Source organism: Babylonia areolata, chromosome 35, assembly GCF_041734735.1.
Source record: "Babylonia areolata isolate BAREFJ2019XMU chromosome 35, ASM4173473v1, whole genome shotgun sequence".
Lineage (NCBI taxonomy): Eukaryota > Metazoa > Mollusca > Gastropoda > Neogastropoda > Buccinidae > Babylonia > Babylonia areolata.
In genome coordinates, this window is record NC_134910.1 from 25,616,733 (window position 1) to 25,641,622 (window position 24,890).

General features: G+C 45.9%; 1 protein-coding gene across 1 annotated transcript; it reads left to right on the forward strand.

The window, feature by feature from the left end:
• Positions 1-24,057, forward strand: LOC143277733 (uncharacterized). The gene is made up of 6 exons (XM_076582631.1): positions 1-94; positions 13,838-14,373; positions 15,113-15,205; positions 15,864-16,543; positions 19,806-19,863; positions 20,648-24,057. The coding sequence occupies exons 2-6, from the start codon at positions 13,953-13,955 to the stop codon at positions 21,487-21,489; spliced, it is 2,094 nt and encodes a 697-aa protein (XP_076438746.1). The 5' UTR covers positions 1-94; positions 13,838-13,952; the 3' UTR covers positions 21,490-24,057.
• Positions 24,058-24,890: the final 833 nt, after the last annotated feature.

Here is a 24,890-nt window from a genome sequence, read left to right on the forward strand (position 1 = left end):
GAACAGTGGGAGTGCGCATGCCCACACAATGCGTTATATTGTCACGTACAAACAGCCTTGAGCGTCTGTCTTCGGGGGTTTGTCTCCTTGTTTGGTGAGTGTTTTAGTTAGTTAGTTAGTTAGCTAGGCAGCAAGCTAGTTACTTAATTACTTACTTACTTAGTTATCTACTTATTCATTATCTATTTCATCTATTTGGGCTTTTTTTTTATCGTTAAAAGGTCATTTCAGATTTCTGTTGTTGTTGTTTTTAGTATGTGTGATTTCTGTTGGTGCACACAGTTCCATTTGATTCACTGATGATCAGGGCAGTACAACTCACTGAATATATAATTATCTGTAGACTGGTGTTCTTACAGCACTCTGAGTCACTGAGTACTTTTCACCGTAATAGATGGTTTCAGGTGCCTTATGCCAATTCAGAGTTTTATCAAACTCTTGATTACATTTAGTATGTACCGTAGTACTTTTAATTCCTTCGTAAGCTGTAATGTAATAATTTGTCTGTTTTTTTTCCTTTCCTTTCAATAAATTCAAAGGTCTAAATACATTTCAAAAGGAACAAACAAAAACAAACAAAAAGAAAACAAAAATGCAACAATAACCAACTATTAATCAAGGGAAAATGTTTCAAGCAGTGCCAACGTGTATGGCAGTTGATTGTTTTACTACGGTTTTTGTTGAAATAACACGCAAACAGTTGACCAAAAATCAGTCTTCTGGGGGGCAATATTCCTATCTGGTAATCATCCATGTAGAGTCAGCAATTATCCTCTGTTACAATAACACCTAAACTTGACAAACACCCGTGCTCAGTACTTAGCATAGTTCTGTAATTCAACACACACAAAAAAACAGATATGCATAATAGAAGAAGGAGAAGAACATTGAGCATACCAATGAAGATGGTGATGGTGATGATGATGATGATGCTGCAAGCAAAAATCAAAAACAAAAACAAAAACAAAAAAGTACCCACTGTGTTCCTCTAATCGAGCACCTCTCTTAATCATGGAACTCCCTGGTCAGTGTTGCTGTGTATCCACACTTAGACAGGGTGTGATGGGTAGTAACAGGTTGTCAGTGTGACTGTGTATCCACACTTAGACAGGATGTGATGGGTAGTAACAGGTTGTCAATGTGGCTGTGTATCCACACTTAGACAGGCTGTGATGGGTAGTAACAGGTTGTCAGTGTTGCTGTGTATCCACACTTAGACAGGGTGTGACGGGTAGTAACAGGTTGTCAGTGTGGCTGTGTATCCACACTAAGACAGGGTGTGACGGGTAGTAACAGGTTGTCAGTGTTGCTGTATATCCACACTTAGGGTGTGATGGGTAGTAACAGGTTGTCAGTGTGGGTGTGTATCCACACTTAGACAGGGTGTGACGGGTAGTAACAGGTTGTCAGTGTGGCTGTGTATCCACACTTAGACAGGCTGTGATGGGTAGTAACAGGTTGTCAGTGTGACTGTGTATCCACACTTAGACAGGCCGTGATGGGTAGTAACAGGTTGTCAGTGTGGCTGTGTATCCACACTTAGACAGGCTGTGATGGGTAGTAACAGGTTGTCAGTGTGGCTGTGTATCCACACTTAGACAGGCTGTGATGGGTAGTAACAGGTTGTCAGTGTTGCTGTGTATCCACACTTAGACAGGGTGTGACGGGTAGTAACAGGTTGTCAGTGTGGCTGTGTATCCACACTTGGACAGGGTGTCACGGGTAGTAACAGGTTGTCAGTGTGGCTGTGTATCCACACTTAGACAGGATGTGATGGGTAGTAACAGGTTGTCAGTGTTGCTGGGTATCCACACTTAGACAGGCTGTGATGGGTAGTAACAGGTTGTCAGTGTGGCTGTATATCCACACTTAGGGTGTGATGGGTAGTAACAGGTTGTCAGTGTGGCTGTGTATCCACACTTAGACAGGCTGTGATGGGTAGTAACAGGTTGTCAGTGTGACTGTGTATCCACACTTAGACAGGCTGTGATGGGTAGTAACAGGTTGTCAGTGTGGCTGTGTATCCACACTTGGACAGGGTGTCACGGGTAGTAACAGGTTGTCAGTGTGGCTGTATATCCACACTTAGGGTGTGATGGGTAGTAACAGGTTGTCAGTGTGGGTGTGTATCCACACTTAGACAGGGTGTGATGGGTAGTAACAGGTTGTCAGTGTGGCTGTATATCCACACTTAGACAGGGTGTGACGGGTAGTAACAGGTTGTCAGTGTTGCTGTATATCCACACTTAGGGTGTGATGGGTAGTAACAGGTTGTCAGTGTGGCTGTGTATCCACACTTAGACAGGATGTGATGGGTAGTAACAGGTTGTCAGTGTTGCTGGGTATCCACACTTAGACAGGCTGTGATGGGTAGTAACAGGTTGTCAGTGTGGCTGTATATCCACACTTAGGGTGTGATGGGTAGTAACAGGTTGTCAGTGTGGCTGTGTATCCACACTTAGACAGGCTGTGATGGGTAGTAACAGGTTGTCAGTGTGACTGTGTATCCACACTTAGACAGGCTGTGATGGGTAGTAACAGGTTGTCAGTGTGGCTGTGTATCCACACTTGGACAGGGTGTCACGGGTAGTAACAGGTTGTCAGTGTGGCTGTATATCCACACTTAGGGTGTGATGGGTAGTAACAGGTTGTCAGTGTGGGTGTGTATCCACACTTAGACAGGGTGTGATGGGTAGTAACAGGTTGTCAGTGTGGCTGTATATCCACACTTAGACAGGGTGTGACGGGTAGTAACAGGTTGTCAGTGTTGCTGTATATCCACACTTAGGGTGTGATGGGTAGTAACAGGTTGTCAGTGTGGGTGTGTATCCACACTTAGACAGGGTGTGATGGGTAGTAACAGGTTGTCAGTGTTGCTGGGTATCCACACTTAGACAGGCTGTGATGGGTAGTAACAGGTTGTCAGTGTTGCTGTGTATCCACACTTAGACAGGGTGTGACGGGTAGTAACAGGTTGTCAGTGTGGCTGTGTGTCCACACTTAGACAGGCTGTGATGGGTAGTAACAGGTTGTCAGTGTGGCTGTGTATCCACACTTGGACAGGGTGTGACGGGTAGTAACAGGTTGTCAGTGTTGCTGTATATCCACACTTAGGGTGTGATGGGTAGTAACAGGTTGTCAGTGTGGGTGTGTATCCACACTTAGACAGGGTGTGATGGGTAGTAACAGGTTGTCAGTGTTGCTGGGTATCCACACTTAGACAGGCTGTGATGGGTAGTAACAGGTTGTCAGTGTGGCTGTGTGTCCACACTTAGACAGGCTGTGATGGGTAGTAACAGGTTGTCAGTGTTGCTGTGTATCCACACTTAGACAGGGTGTGACGGGTAGTAACAGGTTGTCAGTGTGGCTGTGTGTCCACACTTAGACAGGCTGTGATGGGTAGTAACAGGTTGTCAGTGTTGCTGTGTATCCACACTTAGACAGGGTGTGACGGGTAGTAACAGGTTGTCAGTGTGGCTGTGTATCCACACTTAGACAGGGTGTGACGGGTAGTAACAGGTTGTCAGTGTGGCTGTGTATCCACACTTAGACAGGCTGTGATGGGTAGTAACAGGTTGTCAGTGTTGCTGTGTATCCACACTTGGACAGGGTGTGATGGGTAGTAACAGGTTGTCAGTGTGGCTGTATATCCACACTTAGGTTGTGACGGGTAGTAACAGGTTGTCAGTATGGCTGTGTATCCACACTTAGACAGGGTGTGATGGGTAGTAGCAGGTTGTCAGTGTGGCTGTGTATCCACGCTTAGGGTGTGACGGGTAGTTACAGGTTGTCAGTGTGGCTGTGTATCCACACTTAGACAGGGTGTGACGGGTAGTAACAGGTTGTCAGTGTGGCTGTGTATCCACACTTAGACAGGCTGTGACGGGTAGTAACAGGTTGTCAGTGTTGCTGTGTATCCACACTTAGACAGGATGTGATGGGTAGTAACAGGTTGTCAGTGTGGCTGTGTATCCACACTTAGACAGGGTGTGATGGGTAGTAACAGGTTGTCAGTGTGGGTGTGTATCCACACTTAGACAGGATGTGATGGGTAGTAACAGGTTGTCAGTGTGGCTGTATATCCACACTTAGACAGGCTGTGATGGGTAGTAACAGGTTGTCAGTGTTCCTGTATATCCACACTTAGACAGGCTGTGATGGGTAGTAACAGGTTGTCAGCGTGGCTGTGTATCCACACTTAGGGTGTGACGGGTAGTAACAGGTTGTCAGTGTGGCTGTGTATCCACACTTGGACAGGGTGTGATGGGTAGTAACAGGTTGTCAGTGTGGCTGGGTATCCACACTTAGACAGGTTGTGATGGGTAGTAACAGGTTGTCAGTGTGGCTGTGTATCCACACTTAGACAGGATGTGACGGGTAGTAACAGGTTGTCAGTGTGGCTGTGTATCCACACTTAGACAGGCTGTGACGGGTAGTAACATGTTGTCAGTGTTGCTGTATATCCACACTTAGACAGGGTGTGATGGGTAGTAACAGGTTGTCAGTGTGGCTGTGTATCCACACTTAGACAGGGTGTGATGGGTAGTAACAGGTTGTCAGTGTGGGTGTGTATCCACACTTAGACAGGATGTGACGGGTAGTAACAGGTTGTCAGTGTTGCTGGGTATCCACACTTAGACAGGTTGTGATGGGTAGTAACAGGTTGTCAGTGTGGCTGTGTATCCACACTTAGACAGGATGTGACGGGTAGTAACAGGTTATCAGTGTGGCTGTGTATCCACACTTAGACAGGTTGTGATGGGTAGTAACAGGTTGTCAGTGTGGCTGTGTGTCCACACTTAGACAGGCTGTGATGGGTAGTAACAGGTTGTCAGTGTTGCTGTGTATCCACACTTAGAGGGGGTGCGATGGGTAGTAACAGGTTGTCAGTGTGGCTGTGTAACCACACTTAGACAGGTTGTGATGGGTAGTAACAGGTTGTCAGTATGTTCCCTTTTGTCAAAACGAAATAAAACAAAAAAAGATCAATAACTGACGTATTGCCACAGACAGGAACACCACCAGGCATATTGTCTGTCAGATCACTGCCAACACACCGCCAGCTTGAAGTAACTGATGATCAAGTGATCTGATAGCTCACCTTTTGATTGAATAATGCTGCTATGTGTCACGCTGAAAACATGTTACCTGTTCAAAGCGTATACCTGTTGATTACAGGTGTCATGAAGTGTCATGTCACGTGTTCTAGTGATATACCTGTCATCCAGGTCTATTTTGTGTCATGTTCCGTCATCTGATATCTGCGCTCATAACTTGACAAGTCGAACGTTCAGATCAGTATGCCAATTGCTACAGGTCTGATAATGACAGTTTGCATTGTATGTTGTGTCGTCATGTGTTGAGAGATTACCATTATCTGCTGTTAAACTGGCGCTTGAAAACAAAACACTTCACTGCCCTCTTCAGTGCGACTGTGTGACCACATGTTGAAGAACAATGGGAATAATCGTGGCGAAGAGAGATATAAAAAAGATAATTATAAATAATAACTAACACATGACAAAATTAGTTTCAAGTGTTGAAGTGATGATAACACCATTACGGCCTTGCTGTCTTGTGACGTTTTATCGATGGTGCTCACGTGCACACGGCAAACTGGCTCGTTCTGGTCCCTTTTTTTTTTTTTTTTTTTTTTTTTTTACCAAACATGAATTAAATGACGTGGCAAGGTTGGCTTAGAACTGAACTTTTGATCCAGTGTTTACCAGAGATCAGATAACAAGGTCCCGTCCCGGCATGGTGTTGTGTCCTTGGGAGAGGCTCTTTTCTCCTGTTTACCTTACTGCACCCAGGTGTAAATGTGTACCTGACACTGGTCTTGGATGGTGTAAAAAAAATAATTAAAAAAACAACGGAAGGAGAGGACTGGGCCCCACCTTCCTTTGTCCATTGTTTGACACAGTCAGTATGGATTCACTGCCACAGGCAATGATAGGATTCAGGACATTGTTTGACACGGTCAGTATGAATTCACTGCCCCTGGCAATGATAGGATTCAGGACATTGTTTGACACAGTCAGTATGAATTCACTGCAGCATTCAATGATAGGATTCAGAACATTGTTTGACACAGTCAGTATGGATTCACTGCCACAGGCAATGATAGGATTCAGGACATTGTTTGACACGGTCAGTATGGATTCACTGCCGCAGGCAATGATAGGATTCAGAACATTGTTTGACACAGTCAGTATGGATTCACTGCCCCTGGCAATGATAGGATTCAGAACATTGTTTGACACGGTCAGTATGGATTCACTGCCCCTGGCAATGATAGGATTCAGGACATTGTTTGACACGGTCAGTATGAATTCATTGCCCCTGGCAATGATAGGATTCAGGACATTGTTTGACACAGTCAGTATGAATTCACTGCCGCATTCAATGATAGGATTCAGAACATTGTTTGACACAGTCAGTATGGATTCACTGCCCCTGGCAATGATAGGATTCAGAACATTGTTTGACACAGTCAGTATGAATTCACTGCCGCAGGCAATGATAGGATTCAGAACATTGTTTGACACGGTCAGTATGAATTCACCGCCCCAGGACATGATAGGATTCAGGAGATTGTTTGACACAGTCAGTATGGATTCACTGCTCCTGGCAATGATAGGATTCAGAACATTGTTTGACACAGTCAGTATGAATTCACTGCCGCAGGCAATGATAGGATTCAGAACATTGTTTGACACGGTCAGTATGAATTCACCGCCCCAGGACATGATAGGATTCAGGACATTGTTTGACACAGTCAGTATGGATTCACTGCCCCTGGCAATGATAGGATTCAGAACATTGTTTGACACAGTCAGTATGAATTCACTGCCGCAGGCAATGATAGGATTCAGAACATTGTTTGACACGGTCAGTATGAATTCACTGCCGCAGGCAATGATAGGATTCAGGACATTGTTTGACACAGTCAGTATGAATTCACTGCCGCAGGCAATGATAGGATTCAGGACATTGTTTGACACGGTCAGTATGAATTCACCGCCCCAGGACATGATAGGATTCAGAACATTGTTTGACACGGTCAGTATGAATTCACTGCCCCTGGCAATGATAGGATTCAGAACATTGTTTGACACGGTCAGTATGAATTCACTGCCGCAGGCAATGATAGGATTCAGGACATTGTTTGAAACAGTCAGTATGAATTCACTGCCCCAGGCCGTGATAGGATTCAGGACATTGTTTGAAACAGTCAGTATGAATTCACTGCCCCAGGACATGATAGGATTCAGGACATTGTTTGACACAGTCAGTATGAATTCACTGCCCCTGGCAATGATAGGATTCAGGACATTGTTTGACACAGTCAGTATGAATTCACTGCCCCAGGACATGATAGGATTCAGGACATTGTTTGACACAGTCAGTATGAATTCACTGCCCCTGGCAATGATAGGATTCAGAACATTGTTTGACACGGTCAGTATGGATTCACTGCCGCAGGCAATGATATGATTCAGGACATTGTTTGACATGGTCAGTATGAATTCACTGCCCCTGGCAATGATAGGATTCAGGACATTGTTTGACACAGTCAGTATGGATTCACTGCCCCTGGCAATGATAGGATTCAGGACATTGTTTGACACAGTCAGTATGAAATCACTGCCACAGGCAATGATAGGATTCAGGACATTGTTTGACACAGTCAGTATGAATTCACTGCCCCAGGCAATGATAGGATTCAGGACATTGTTTGACACGGTCAGAATGAATTCACTGCCCCAGGCAATGATAGGATTCAGGACATTGTTTGACACAGTATGAATTCACTGCCACAGGCATTGATAGGATTCAGGACATTGTTTGACACAGTATGAATTCACTGCCCCAGGCAATGATAGGATTCAGGACATTGTTTGACACAGTATGAATTCACTGCCCCAGGCAATGATAGGATTCAGGACATTGTTTGACACAGTCAGTATAAATTCACTGACCCAGGCCATGATAGGATTCAGGACATTGTTTGACACAGTATGAATTCCCTGCCCCAGGACATGATAGGATTCAGGACATTGTTTGACACAGTCAGTATGAATTCACTGCCGCAGGCCATGATAGGATTCAGGACATTAACCTTAGTTTTAGTTGATTAGTTGATTGGGTTGTTTGTTCGCTGATCAGTTATTTGCTTAGTTGCACGAACAGTTTTTTTTGTTAAAAAGGTAAAGGTACCATAGTCTTTAACAGTCAGGGGTAGAGGTATTTGTATCCATTGTGTCTGGGGCTTGGAGAAGGAAGGTGGGGGTCTAGTCTTCTGATGTTTCAAGCTTCCTCAACCGATGCCAGGTTACCATTCACACATGGGTGGAGTGAGGAAAAGGGCCTCTCTGAAGGACACAACAACTTTTCAAAATGGGGAATTGAACCCTGATCACTGGCGAACACTGGATCAGAAATCCTTCACCTGACTGGCTGTGCCACAGTGCCTCCTCTTTGGTTGTTTAATTAATTAATTGTTTGATGTGTTAATAAATGAAGTTTGATTGGATTCAATACTTGATTGATCAATGGACAGCTGACACGAGTGGCGAACTGGTGTGTCAGCAGGGTACTTATGAAGCAGAGGAAGGTGTGGGTGGGGATGGGGGTGGGGAGCACTTCTCTAACCCACTCTGACTCGGCGTGAAATTATTGTGCATTTCTGCTCTGACTTACCGTGAAATTATTGTGCATTTCTGCTCTGACTCACCGTGAAATTATTGTGCATTTCTGCTCTGACTCACCGTGAAATTATTGTGCATTTCTGCTCTGACTCACCGTGAAATTATTGTGCATTTCTACTCTGACTCACTGTGAAATTATTGTGCATTTCTGCTCTGACTCACCGTGAAATTATTGTGCATTTCTACTCTGACTCACTGTGAAATTATTGTGCATTTCTACTCTGACTCACTGTGAAATTATTGTGCATTTCTGCTCTGACTCACTGTGAAATTATTGTGCATTTCTACTCTGACTCACCGTGAAATTATTGTGCATTTCTGCTCTGACTCACTGTGAAATTATTGTGCATTTCTGCTCTGACTCACTGTGAAATTATTGTGCATTTCTACTCTGACTCACTGTGAAATTATTGTGCATTTCTACTCTGACTCGGCGTGAAATTATTGTGCATTTCTGCTCTGACTCACCGTGAAATTATTGTGCATTTCTGCTTTTTGCAGCCTCTAGACACATCCGAAATGTCTGTCGTCTCATTGTAATTCCCACAAGAAAACAACACATCACAGAAAATAACTGACTTCTCCAACGACACGACGAGACGTTTTACATATCTCTTCTTGTCGACTGTTTTACATATCTCTTCTTGTGATCTTAAGGGGTGGAAACCAAGCTGAACTCCAGCTTGGGAATGATCAGTGAAGGTTTATGATGGCTGCCCAAGCAGAGTGCTCCCATAGTGTCCATACGTTATCTTGGATGGTTATCTCTGTCGGCCTTATCACCTGAGATGGGTGTCGCTGTTCAACCCAAAACTAACGAACTCACTGAGCTCTTAGACTTGCAGACAGCCATCATGTACAACCTGCAGGGTAGACCGTTCACTACCTGTAAAGACTTTGTTCAGTGTTCATACAACAAAGACACCTCATTGTTTCCTAATGAAGCATGTTCAGGCGTTTCCGAAAGTAGTGGTTCATTCACCTTTTTTTTTCTTTTTTCTTCCAATTTTATTTTGGAGCACACACTCTTCTGAAATTACTTTTTTTTTCTGCATGTTTCTTATTTTCTCTCCCCCTCTGCTGAAACTGAAACATCCCTGGATGTCCAGTGTTGTCTGGTATCAGTGTGTTCAGACAGGCGCCAACAGATGTGTGTCAGTGTGTCAAGACTGATAGTAACAGCAATGACGAAGATAAAGACCAGGGGAGGTGTGGACACGTACCTTTTATGACTGTACGACTTCATGCGTACATGGTTTCCCCAACTTTTTTAATTAAATGCAAACCATTGATAAATAATGAAACGCATAAAAATAGACATCATATGCATACAAATCTGTGAAATCTTATAGCAACAAATAAATATGTAAATACATCACGCTGGCCCAGATTACCCCAGTGTCTATACAGACCAGCCAGGACTGACCCCCGTAGACAAACTTCAACCAGTCAGAACTGACCCCCGGAGACAAACTTCAACCAGTCAGGACTGACCCCCATAGACAAACTTCAACCAGTCAGAACTGACCCCTGGAGACAAACTTCAACCAGTCAGGACTGACCCCCATACACAAACTTCAACCAGCCAGAACTAACCCCCATAGACAAACTTCAACCAGTCAGGACTGACCCCCATAGACAAACTTCAACCAGTCAGAACTAACCCCCAGAGACAAACTTCAACCAGTCAGGACTGACCCCCATAGACAAACTTCAACCAGCCAGAACTAACCCCCATAGACAAACTTCAACCAGCCAGAACTAACCCCCAGAGACAAACTTCAACCAGTCAGAACTAACCCTTAGAGACAAACTTCAACCAGCCAGAACTGACCCCTGGAGACAAACTTCAACCAGTCAGGACTGACCCCTGGAGACAACCTTCAACCAGTCAGAACTAACCCTCAGAGACAAACTTCAACCAATCAGAACTAACGCCCAGAGACAAACTTCAACCAGTCAGGACTGACCCCCTGGAGACAAACTTCAACCAGTCAGGACTGACCCCTGGAGACAACCTTCAACCAGTCAGGACTGACCCCCATAGACAAACTTCAACCAGCCAGAACTAACCCTCAGAGACAAACTTCAACCAGTCAGAACTGACCCCTGGAGACAAACTTCAACCAGTCAGAACTAACCCCCAGAGACAAACTTCAACCAGTCAGAACTAACCCCCGGAGACAAACTTCAACCAGTCAGAACTAACCCTTAGAGACAAACTTCAACCAGTCAGGACTGACCCCCATAGACAAACTTCAACCAGTCAGAACTGACCCTCAGAGACAAACTTCAACCAGTCAGAACTAACCCTCAGAGACAAACTTCAACCAGTCAGAACTAACCCTCATAGACAAACTTCAACCAGTCAGAACTAACCCCCAGAGACAAACTTCAACCAGTCAGAACTAACCCTCATAGACAAACTTCAACCAGTCAGAACTAACCCTCATAGACAAACTTCAACCAGTCAGAACTGACCCCAGAGACAAACTTCAACCCGTCAGGACTGATCCCCAGAGACAACCTTCAACCAGCCAGAACTAACCCCCATAGACAAACTTCAACCAGTCAGGACTAACCCCCAGAGACAAACTTCAACCAGTCAGAACTAACCCTCATAGACAAACTTCAACCAGTCAGGACTAACCCCCAGAGACAAACCTCAGCCAGTCAGAACTAACCCTCAGAGACAAACTTCAGCCAGTCAGAACTGACCCCAGAGACAAACTTCAACCAGTCAGGACTGACCCCAGAGACAAACTTAGACAAACTCCATCCAGTCAGAACTGACCCCCAGAGACAAACTTCAACCAGTCAGAACTAACCCTCAGAGACAAACTTCAGCCAGTCAGAACTAACCCTCAGAGACAAACTTCAGCCAGTCAGAACTAACCCTCAGAGACAAACTTCAGCCAGTCAGAACTAACCCTTAGAGACAAACTTCAGCCAGTCAGAACTGACCCCCGGAGACAAACTTCAACCAGCCAGGACTGACCCCCGCTGTGGAGTGGTGTTCTCATTCTGAGCCAGAGAAAATTCACATTAATAATAATAATGATTATATAGCACTGAATATTGTGTAGAGACAAATCAGTGCACTTTCACACCAGTCATTCACATGCATGCATAACTCTAAAACTGAAGAAAACTGAAAACACGGAAGAGGCAGGGAAGGGGGGCTAATTTGGAAAGAGGTGGGTTTTAAGGCCAGACTTGAAAGAGCTGAGTGCGGAGACCTGACGAAGAGAAAGAGGAATTCGTTCCAATTGCAAAGTTCAGAGACACAGAAAGAACGGCGGCCAACAGTGGAGTGTTTGAATCAGGGTATGTGTAAACAAAGTGGATCCGAAGCCAATCGCAGAGAGCAAGATGGAGTGTAGAGATGAAGGCAGCCACAGAGATAGGAAGGGGCAGATTTGTGAATACATTTATAACATAGAGTGCTGATCTTGTACTTTATTCTGTGTGAGACAGGGAGCCAATGGAGATGTTGCAAAAGAGCAGTGATGTGTTCAGATATTTTCTTTCTGAGGACGAGTCGGGCAGCAGAGTTTTGTATGCGCTTTAGGGACTGAATGGAGGAAGCAGGCAGACCAGACAACAGAGAGTTACAGTAGTCAAGGCGAGAAAAAATGAGAGAAACGACAAGTCCAGATGTTGCATCAATGGACAGATATTTCCGGACGGAACTGATGCGCCGCAGTTGACAGTAGCAGGATTGACATGTCTGACTCAGTGACTGATAAATTTTTGCATGGACAGTGTGTTGTCAAGGACAACACCAAGGTTCCTGACTGAACTGGAAAGAGGGATGGAAGTACTGCCAAGTTTGATTGTGTCAGTTGTGATGGAAGAAAGTTTTTGTTTAGTTCCAATGATCATTGCTTCCGTTTTGTCTGTGTTCAATTGTAATTTATTTAGCGTCATCCAGTTCTTTATGTCCAGGAAGCAGTCGGATGTTTCTTGCAAGAGCAACGACAAATTTTCAGGGGTATCACTCTTCTGGAGTTGTGTCATCAGCATAAGAATGATAACTGACATTATGGCGGTTGAAAATTTCAGCGAGAGGAGCAGTGTACAGTGTGAAGAGCACTGGGCCTAAAACAGATCCCTGTGGGACTCCATGTTCGATTTTAACGGGTTCGGATTGGAAATTATCAACAATGACAGACTGGAATTGATCAGTGAGATAGATTTGAACCAGTCCAGAACAGTGCCGTTGATACCAAATGTAAAATTAAGACGAGAAAGAAGGATTGAATGATTTATCGTGTCAAAGGCGGCTGACAAGTCGAGAAGAGTGAGAAGGGAATTTTTTTCCTGAGTCGGACGCTATCAGTAGATTATTCAGGATGTGGGGGAGAGTGGTTTTGGTGCTGTGGTACGGTAGGCAGACTAAAATGGGTGGATGAGATTGTTGAAACAAAGGTGGTTGTCACAAATCTCCCCATGAAGGAAGATATTAAAGATAACAATGAAATAAGACAGCGAGATGTATTGTTCAAAAGTGGTCAGGGGAATTGTTTGGGCCGAAAACCCGTCAAGCCTTAAAGCTACTCAAAGAGAAACCAAAACAATATGAGATCAATTAACCCTTTCACCGCCAAGCTCGCATTTATGCACAGGCATGGTAGAGGACCCATGTCACTGAAAGGTGACCATTCATTGGTCTGTTATCCATGAACCTACTGCTCTTAATGTTCGGTGGTAGGATAGGCCATATTTTCTATACATCGCACGGGGAATCCCCAGCTATTCTTAGCCGCTGTCTTTTCTGTGTTTATACCACAAGGGAATTTTTACTCTAAATTGACTGGCGGTGAAAGGGTTAAAGTAACATATCCGTACAAACAAGTTTTGTGAGAGTCAAATAAATCTCCAAACGTGTTTGTAACTTGGTGAACTTGGTGTCACTGGAACGAGAATTCATTTAGATGTGACTTCTTTTATCGAAATATGCAGTGCTTACTGAAACCTTTTAGAGTTCATATCAAATAATCATGATCTTTGAGTACATTGTTGTTTATATTTGATTTTTTTCTGAAGCATTGGTGTGTTTTATCTTTGAATGTGTGTGTGTGTGTGTTCCAGTCTGATTAACAGTTTCACACTGTTCTGTTTAGGCAGAAAACAGACAAACGAGGGAGGAAAGGAAAAAGATGAGGGAGAAGAGGAGGGGATGGGAGGAGGAGGAGAAGGAGAAGTCATGATGCTGATGGATCATTAACACCAACGACAATGGGCATAGTGGTGTCATTGTGGTACCTACTCGAAGAGATTCCACCCGATCATGTCCACCTCAGAGAATTCATCCCCACCTCCACCTCCACCTCCACCACCGATCTTGTTACCAGTTCAGATGATGCCACCATCACCACTGATCTCATCACCACAGCAGATGCCGCCATCACCACTGATCTCATCACCACAGCAGATGCCACCATCACCACTGATCTCATCACCACTGCAGATGCCGCCATCCAGACTGGAGAAAGTCAGGTCTGCAGAGAACGCCGTAACACCGACAGTAATCCGGATGTCTCTGGTGATGAGCTGGAAGCCAGTGGGGGAGACGACAACACGTGTGTAAAAACATACATGACACCGGAAGGAGAGGCAGGAACCTCCAGTCCTGTTCCGTCTGCTGAAAATCCTGGAGGTACAGTGTGTGGGGGGGTGGACGTATGAGTGTGGGTGGGTGTGTGTGTATGTATCTGGACATGCGATCCTGCTCTTTGAGGAACGTGTAGCTGTGTGCATGTGTATGTGTGCGTGTGTTTTATCTCGTTCTATTATATTTATTTATTTATTTATTCATTTATTTATTAATCAGTTTATTTATTCATGTATTTATTGAAGTAATTGTTCACTTTTTTCCCTCAAGGCCTGACTAAACACGTTGGGATATGCTGCTGGTCAGGTATCTGCTTAACAGATGTGTTGTAGCGGATTCGTCCTAACGCAGTGACACCTTGAGTGACAGAACTTAACACTGTGTGTGTGTGTGTGTGTGTGTCTGTACTTCTTTCAACGTCTTTTAACATGGTGTGGTTTTCTACGGAAAAAGACCCATGTTCAAAAGAGCGAGCACCTAAAATCAATGTAAACTGCAAACGTTAAAAAAGATGTCCAACTGGATACTTTAAACATCTCCGAAAATTGTTTGTTTCCAGGAAGCGAAGCTTGGTACGAAAGGCTTTAAAGTCTCACACTCGATTGTATTTAAGATATATATGTGCATCTGCGTGTATGGGTGCATATGTATGTGTGTGTGTGCATGTGCGCACGTGTGTATGTGTTTTTTGTTTTGTTTTTGTTGCTTATTTTTGTTTATTGTTTGTGTGCGTGCATGCGTGTATGTGTGTGTGTGTGTGTGTGTGTGTGTGTTTATGTCAAAGCTGACCAACGAAGAGGAACGGCTGTCATTGACATCACCTCGGCAGTGGACAAAGTGGAAATAAATCTGGAGAAGAGCAAACACGTGACCATCAGTGAGTTGACGTTTTCTGTGTGACTGAATGTTCTCACTTTCCAGATCTATCTTCTGGTTGAAGACAAATGGCATTCTCCATGGTAATTCCTCTATCAACATTAAATCTCACCTTCAATTGCCTGTTTTTTATGCACTCAATATTCCCCTGAAAAACATTGTATCATCCACTGTCTCTCAAGCTTTCATGTGTGTGACTGACACTGAAAGAAAACAAAATCATGACTGGTCACAATAGATGAACATTTTGTTGCAGTCTTAGATGTTCCTTTAGTAAAGAGCATAGTGAGAAGTGAAGGACAATACTGAGCCCTGGCACGCTGCCACATTTTGGGCAATCAAAACTCTGTCTTTCAATGGTGGTGATGAGGACGCAATGGGTCAGAGACGTTCACCAGGTATCGCTTTGACCCGGAGGACAGACAGGTGTTTTTTCAGATAATATTTATCAGAGCGATAAACAATAAATAAGTGTGGTTTATAAAGCAGTCATAAATAAATAGTGGCAGTAGCTGAAAGTAACATTTGTCATCATTTGTGAACATATAGTCATATACATAATGAAAATATATAAAACACATTCCATCAAAAATAAATCTGAACAGTCAAAGCACAAACTCCATTATCATGGTATGTTAATTTATCTTATACATTTTCAGACCAGATGTATCAGGCTGACAGTGCCCAGTTTAACTGGGACAGCTTCCGCGAAGAGATCCTTGCTGGACAGATCGCGGCGCAGCAAACCATCGAGGAACAGAGCAAGGCAACGGAGGACACATTGAAGAAAGAAATAGATGGCTGCAAATCCATGATAAAAGAATGTTCCGAGAAACTTATGCGGCAGAATGCTTCAAACACGGAAAAGATAGAGCAGCTGAATCCTGAGATGTTACAACACCGCAAAGAACTTGAGCGAAAACAACAAGAGCTGGCTGAACTTCAAAGACAAACACGTGATATGTTAGCTTCGTTAGCCGCGGAGCACGTCGAAGTTAAGAGAAAGGAAACAGAAGCTAAAACCTTCGTTTTCAAACTGGCAGCAAAACACAACCTACTTCTGGAGCATGTGTGGTCAGGTCTGGAGCAGTCTCAGCTAGAAAGGCTCATGAAGCGTTTGTACCAGCAGTTCCAGATCAGACTGCGGCAGATCGACGTGTCCATTACCAGCATGGACGTAACGGTTTTTGTCGACGATGTCGACGCCTTGGCTGAACAGCAGGCTGCCATTCAGGGGGCCATCCTGGAAGAGATCATCCCGGAGCATTTCCAGGCAGAAGTGGATTGGGAGTCGACTACATATGATTTGGATCCACCTGTCCAGGTATCAGAAGTACAGGTAGGTCAGTTTATATCACTACAACTTATTTTCAATAGACCAGATGTCAGATGTTAATGTAGATCAAGATATATATATATATATGAACTGCAGGTACATATCACATGTATCTTCTCAATCCATCAGCCCTGGTGTCTATTGATCAACAGGCAAGGTATACATACCTACTGGTCCAGGCAGGTGATATACACATTAGAACCGTTCCTGTTATTTTCCTCTTCCTTGCCCTCAGTGTGGCGTTGCTCTCTCAGCCACACCCAGACTCTTGCTGACGTCAGCAGTGGCTTAGCTGCAGAGCCAGACTGTGTCAGTGTCCTTTCTGACGTAGAAACCTCCCCTACCTCCCTCCAGCCCCAGTCCCCATGAACCTGCTGGTACTGAAGGTTTCGAGACGAACTTAAATGGTGGATTGTGTGAGTGATGATAATTCTTTTGTAATATAGAATTCATCATAGTTTTGGGTCATATGGCAGGTCAGTATTCTCACCTGCCTCATTGTATCCTACCTTAGACCAGACCCAAGAGACATAACATCAGTCAGGAAATACGAGAAACACTCACAACGTGGCGTCCTTGAAGTGGACAACACCTGTCTGCATGGCCCCGTTGTTCCCATTGGCTCAGTGCTGGGCAGGAGGTGGCTGGGACAAAACATCCTTCAATGATAACTAGTGCTCTGATGGGGTTTGAACCATGACCCCCCAGTCAGCAGCCAGGGGGAGTAATGGGGGATGGTGACGGAGATCAGCAGGAGGTGACCAGGAGGGAAAGCATTCAGATCAGATCAGAACTTTCCAAGTCACAGAACCTTCAGCACCAGCGTCCATTCCACCTGTGTGGGAGAGGGGATCAAAGAGGCGATGGCAGGGGGGGAGGGTGTGGTGGGGGGAAGGGTGTGGTGGGGGGGAAGGTGTGGTGGGGAAGGTGTGTGGGGGGAAGGGTGTGGTGGGGGCGAAGGTGTGGTGGGGAAGGTGTGGTGGGGAGGGGAGGGTGTGGTGTGGGGGAAGGGTGTGGTGGGGAAGGGTATGGTGGGGAAGGTGTGTGGGGGGGAAGGTGTGGTGGGGGGGAGGTGTGATGGGGAAGGGTGTGATGGGGGGGGGGAAGGTGTGGTGGGGAAGGTGTGGTGGGGAAGGGTGTGGGGGGGAGGTGTGGGGGGGAAGGTGTGATGGGGAAGGTGTGATGGGGGGAAGATGTGATGGGGGGAAGGTGTGGTGGGGAAGGTGTGGTGGAGAAGGTGTGATGGGGAAGGTGTGGTGGGGAAGGTGTGGTGGGGAAGGTGTGGTGGGGGGAAGATGTGATGGGGAAGGTGTGGTGGGGAAGGTGTGGTGGGGAAGGTGTGATGGGGGGAAGATGTGATGGGGAAGGTGTGGTGGGGGGAAGGTGTGGTGGGGGGAAGGTGTGGTGGGGGGAAGGTGTGATGGGGGGAAGATGTGATGGGGGGAAGGTGTGGTGGGGAAGGTGTGGTGGAGAAGGTGTGATGGGGAAGGTGTGGTGGGGAAGGTGTGGTGGGGAAGGTGTGGTGGGGAAGGTGTGATGGAGGTGTGGTGGGGGGGAAGGTGTGGTGGGGAAGGTGTGGTGGGGAAGGTGTGATGGGGAAGGTGTGATGGGGAAGGTGTGGTGGGGAAGGTGTGATGGGGAAGGTGTGGTGGGGAAGGTGTGATGGGGAAGGTGTGATGGAGGTGTGGTGGGGGGGAAGGTGTGGTGGGGAAGGTGTGGTGGGGAAGGTGTGGTGGGGAAGGTGTGGTGGGGAAGGTGTGGTGGGGAAGGTGTGGTGGGGAAGGTGTGGTGGGGAAGGTGTGGTGGGGAAGGTGTGGTGGGGAAGGTGTGGTGGGGAAGGGTATGGTGGGGAAGGTGTGATGGGGGGAAGGTGTGATGGGGGGAAGGTGTGGTGGGGAAGGTGTGGTGGGGAAGGTGTGGTGGGGAAGGGTATGGTGGGGAAGGTGTGTGGGGGGGAAGGTGTGGTGGGGGGGAGGTGTGATGGGGAAGGGTGTGATGGGGGGGGGGAAGATGTGGTGGGGAAGGTGTGGTGGGGAAGGTGTGATGGGGGGGAAGGTGTGATGGAGGTGTGGTGGGGGGGAAGATGTGGTGGGAAGGTGTGGTGGGGAAGGTGTGATGGGGGGGAAGGTGTGATGGAGGTGTGGTGGGGGGGAAGGTGTGATGGGGAAGATGTGGTGGGGAAGGTGTGATGGGGGAAGGTGTGATGGGGGGAAGGTGTGATGGAGGTGTGGTGGGGGGGAAGGTGTGATGGGGGGAAGGTGTGATGGAGGTGTGGTGGGGGGGAAGGTGTGATGGGGAAGATGTGGTGGGGAAGGTGTGGTGGGGAAGGTGTGATGGGGGGAAGGTGTGATGGGGGGAAGGTGTGGTGGGGGGAAGGTGTGGTGGGGAAGGTGTGGTGGGGGGGAAGGTGTGGTGGAGGTGTGATGGGGGGAAGGTGTGGTGGGGAAGGTGTGATGGGGAAGGTGTGGTGGGGGGGAAGGTGTGATGGGGGGAAGGTGTGGTGGGGGGGAAGGTGTGATGGGGGGAAGGTGTGATGGGGAAGGTGTGATGGGGAAGGTGTGATGGGGAAGGTGTGATGGGGGGAAGGTGTGGTGGGGAAGGTGTGATGGGGAAGGTGTGGTGGGGAAGGTGTGATGGGGGGGAAGGTGTGGTGGAGAAGGTGTGATGGAGGTGTGGTGGGGGGAAGGTGTGGTGGGGAAGGTGTGGTGGGGGGGAAGGTGTGGTGGGGAAGATGTGGTGGGGGGGAAGGTGTGATGGGGGGAAGGTGTGGTGGGGAAGGTGTGATGGGGAAGGTGTGGTGGGGGGGAAGGTGTGGTGGAGAAGGTGTGGGGGGGGGGAAGGTGTGGTGGGGAAGGTGTGGTGGGGGGGAAGGTGTGGTGGAGAAGGTGTGGTGGTGGGGAAGGTGTGGTGGGGGGGAAGGTGTGGTGGGGAAGGTGTGGTGGAGAAGGTGTGGTGGGGGGGAAGGTGTGGTGGGGGTGAAGGTGTGGCGGGGAAGGGAGAATGGAGCTGGCTGTAACACCAACAGAAAGAAAGTGTAGAAAGAGAAGTAGGAGAGGAAGGGGTTAATGCAGTGTTCGGTTTGCCGATTTCACATTTTACCCACAGGCACATGTCACATTAAAACAAACTGATGTTGGATATAATTATATGTGCTTTTAGGTATATATATCTAATTACTTTAGACATTGTTCTATGACAGACAAGCAGCCAAATAAGATAATAAACCACGGGGAAACATCATGCTTTCGTTTTTCACTGTTTCCAGGGTGAAGGTTCCTCTGAAGCAGGCAGTACCAGTACTCAGCAGATTACACCAACAAGTGGTGAATTTCTCTTTGACTTTTCGCTGACATTGATAACATTAAATCTTACAGCTTCTCTCTCTTTCTGTGTGTGTGTGTGTGTGTGCTTACGTGCGCGTATGTTTGTGCTGTATGTGTATGTGTTTGTGTGTGTGTGTGTGTGTGTGTGTGTGTGTGTGTGTGTGTCTCCGTGCGTCTCTGTGTTTTTGTATGTTTGTGCATGCGTGCATACGTGCGTGTGCATGTGCGAGTGTGCACATATGTGTGTATATAAATGTGTGTATGTGTGTGCATGCATGCGTGTTTGTGCATGCATCATTGTATTTGTTTGTGTCTCTGTGTCAATGTGCCAATGTGTGTGTGTGTGTGTGTGTGTGTGTATGTGGGGATGGGGGTGTGGGGGGATGTATGTGTGCATATGTGTTGATTGCGTTTTCATCCGTACGTGAGTGCGTATGTGATTGTGTGCATATCTGTTGGACTGCCATTGTGTGTCTGTTTGTGTGTGTGTGTGTGTGTGTGTGTGTGTGTGTGTGTGTGTGTGTGACAGCAGTCAAGGACATGATGGAACGAAGATTATAGCGTAGTTAGGGAGGGGGGTAGTGTGTGTTTGGGTTATTTGATCTCCATACATAATATGATGAGAATACGATTAATTCTTGGTAAACATGTATTGTAAATATTTGATATGTTTCAATCACATGTTGTGTTTTTGTATTCTGCCGTACATTAATCTGCCTTCTTCGTTCATATATACCACTTGTCAAGTAAAGTAGCTGTGATCTGTGAACTTTGTCTTTTTCAGGACCTTTGTTGACCTTTGACCCGATGACTGCAGTTCCACGACATTCCTTTGAAATAGATATTCCTGGAGTTGAAGGACGGCTCATTCTGTCATTGGTCATCACCAGGAACAGGCTGATCGTTCTTGCCGACTTATACAAGATCATATGCGCGCCCCTGGACAGGTCCTCCCATGCTTGTTCTGTCTTCCCTCTCAGTGCCAACCCCAATGATCTGGCCATGTATGACCATGACCGTAACATTATCGCTGTGGCCACCAACACTGACGTCATCGTCCTGCTGGAGGTGGGGAGTGACGCAATGCATGAAGTCGGAAAAGTGAAGACTGAAAGGCGATACCTAGGTGTGACGTCATTCGGTGACGGTGACATCCTCGTGGTGAGCAGCAAGGAGGACGATCTTGGCCCTGCCGTGATTGACGTCATCACAAGGGAAGGCAAAGTGCTGTGGACGGTAGCAGACACACACACCCTGCCTCATCTCCGATGCCCCATGTTTCTCCACATCCGGAACCGTGAGGTACTGGTGTCGGACATTAATGGGCTGATTCACCGGGTGGACGTGACCTCGTGTAAACCCCACCCCGCCCTGTCCCACCCGGACCTGAGGTGGCCATGCAACATAACAACAGATCCCAGCGGATCAAACGTGTTCGTAACAGACTGGAAAGAGAAAAAAATACTGCTGTACAGCATGATGTCAGGCGAGTGGCGGACACTGCTGACTGCACGGGATGGCAGAGGAAGAAATAACAGTCCTCAGGCTGTGGGGGTGATGGATGACGGGCAGATGGTGGTGGCTTGGCGTTCGGGTGTGGTGGTCTGCTACAGCCTCAAACCCTGAACTGGACTTGCTGGAGAAATCTGTGTGTCCACATGTGTGGCCATATGTGAATGTGTGTCCGTATGTTATTCCATGTGTGTGTGTGTGTGTGTGTGTGTGTGTGTGCGCGCGCGCGCATGTATGTGTGTGTGCACGTGTTTGCGAGTGTGTGTGTGTGTGTGTGGTGTTATTGTAATGGCGGATAGTTGTGCAGCATTTAAATGGATATTTTACCAGAAAGAAAAGTCCCCGAAAAAGTCAACTCTGTTTGTGTTACTTCACCAAAAACAGCAGTAATGCAGTCAGCAGTCATACAGATCATTATCTCCTCCTCCTCCTCCTCCTCCTTCTCCTCCTCCTCCACACAAATTCTCCTTGTTCTCTTTCTCCTTGTTCTGAACATGATCGTCACAGCCAAACTAGGACTAATTCACTGCGCAATGCACTATTTTTGTGGATTATGTCAGTTATTTTTGGCGTGTATTGATCAGTATGCCAGAGACACAAGTTCATAGTTTGGTTTATGTGCACTATGGCTGCAGAATATACGACTTTAAAATCATCATTGAGTTCTTGATCAGCCAGTTATATGTGTCACTTGTTGTAGAAAAAGAAAAAGAAGAAAAGTTGTCCATTATATTAACCTTATTTATTGTGATTGAGGTATTCTGTACACATAGCTATGTAAGTGTGAGTGAGTTGAGACAATAAGTGATGGGGGAACTTATTACGAGTTATCTGAACCAAAACGAAACTGGTGTAGGCGCTGATAACTCAACAATGATCATATAATATAAAGAGATCTGAAGGTTACAAGACGTAACTCTGTTTTGACCATGTTCAGTTAGTATGCAGAGTTATCTTCCTTCCAAATGGCGACTGCTGGCGAAAGGCAGTGTTGTTGTGGATGGCGGTTGGCGGTTGAGAGAGAGATGGACAGAAAGCAGACTCAGGACCGTGCGGATGTTTATCCCGGTTATTACTGAGGCTTTCTTTATTTCAGCTAGTTTTGTGTTGAGAAACAAGTTGAGCATTGCGCCTCGGTTTCTCCACAGTATGTTTGCGACGAGAATAGCGCTGTAGGCCATCCGTATCCTAACAAAAATGTTGAGGATGTGATGAAGTCATCCATTGTGTTGTAACTGATTTGGGCAATTTTGAAGAAATTGTAAAAATTATCATTATTATTGTTATCATTATTATTGGAGTTGTTGTTGTTGTTGTTTTTATTGTTATCATTATTGTTGTTGCTGAATGTGGAAGAAATCATGTTGTGCAGTCGAGGAAACGGTGTGATGATTTATAAACGGTTCATCAGTGTTGTGAAGCTGTGACTTTCACTGACTGTTTCATCATGTCCCGAACACGTGGGACAATGTGTGATTGCTTCGTCCGTGTTGTGAATGAGAACTGTGACTTTCATTGACCTGTTTTTCTCGTGGCTCCAACCAGTGGGATATTCTTCAAGAACTTCACCAGTTGGGATCAAAGAAACTGTGATAGTAATTCGTTTAATCTTTGATAAATCTTGTGTATCATCCAGTACTGTTGAAGTAGTTGTTATATCAGTGGAGCATGTAGATGTTACCATTAAAAAAAAAGTTAACGTTGTTGTGTTGATGGGTTTTGAAAAAGAAATGATCAATGTAATCATATGTTGGCCCCAAAGTACTCGTCTTGCCTTGATCCACGGTGTGACTGGGTTGAGAGCAGCAAGAACACTTTATTTTGTTATTCCTTCACATTCCTGGACTGTGACGCACGTGTTTTTGTGTGCTCACAGACAATGAACAGGAACTGGGTGGAACAGTTTGTACAACTCTTGGACTTTTTCCTTTTTATACTTTGATTATTTTGATGGTTGAGTAAAACTGAACGTGTGTATGTTGGTTATTATTATTATTTTTTTTTAGATGTGATGTATCTCTGCTTTTAATCAATGAACATGTAAAGACATCACTAATGCTTTGTAATTTTGAATCTGCTTTCTTTCTTTACCCCCCTCCGTCAGTACCTCTCTCTGTCTCTACCTCCCTCCCCCATCTCTCTCACGATTGCTCACCCAATCACTATCTCACTGTTTTTCTGTTTCACTCTCTCTCTCTTTCTCTCTCACTCTCTCTCTCTCTCTTTCTCTACCTCTCCCCCTCTTTCTCCCCCCATCTCTCTCTCACACATTCTCTCTCACTTTATCTCCCCCCCCTCTTTCTCTATCTCTCCCCCTTTCTCCCCCCTCTCTCTCACACATTCTCCCTCACTTTATCTCCCCCCTCTCTCTCTATCTCTCCCCCTTTCTCTCCCTCCTCTCATTCCCCCTTCTCCTCTCTCTGTCTCTTTCTCTGTCTCTCTCTCTCTGTCTCTCTCTCTCTCTTTCTCCCTTCTTTGCCATCTCTTCTATCCCTCCATCTTTTCTTCTGTTCCCTCTCTCATTCGCTCATACTGCATGTACATATGTGCTTGAAACGATGCTTGCAGAAATTTGTGTATTTTTTAGCAATGTATTTTGGTATTTCATAGACAGATTTTTTTTTTTTTTTTTTTTTTTTTTTTTAAAGTGAGGGTAGGATTTATTCCTTTCACTCAATAAATGCATTATCTAAGAGGATTTCGATTTCAATTCGCATTCTCTCTCTCTCTCTCTCTCTCTCTTGATGTGTGTGTGTGTGTGCTGCTGTACCTAGTGGTGATCACCACGTATAGTTCTGGACAAGGGCAGTAGAACCTTCCTGTCACAAGCAGATCAAGGGGCAGCCGTGCAACCAGTGTCAGAGTCTGTATTGACATGCCGCGAAACTCGGCGACGATCTTTAAACAGTGCTCACTTCACACACACACACACACTGTGTCACATGCTCTGTTTGTGGAGCTTGTTTTGTTTTATTTGTTTTTTTCTCCTTGGGAAATGTATCAATTCAAACTTTGGTTCGTTTTTTGTTTTTGTTTTGTTTCTTGCTACAGCATCCAGTCACGTGCACACAGTGTTGTCTGGAACACCACTCTCCTGACCCCAGTGTTTCAAAATGCAGACTAATAAATGAATAAACAAATACATACATAAATAAATCAGTACAGAAATAAAAAGACAAGTAGTCAGCCCACCCAGCATGAAGGTTAAAGGTCACACAATTTTTGGGGGCCGGAAGGGGGAAGTAATCTCCTATCCACTGCGTCAAGGGCTCGGCACAGGAAGGGGGACGTGATCTATCCACTGTGTCAAGGGCTCGGCACAGGAAGGGGGAAGTAATCTCCTATCCACTGTGTCAAGGGCTCGGCACAGGAAGGAGGAAGTAATCTCCTATCCACTGTGTCAAGGGCTCAGCACAGGAAGGAGGAAGTAATCTCCTATCCACTGTGTCAAGGGCTCGGCACAGGAAGGGAGAAGTGACCTATCCACTGTGTCAAGGGCTCGGCACAGGAAGGGG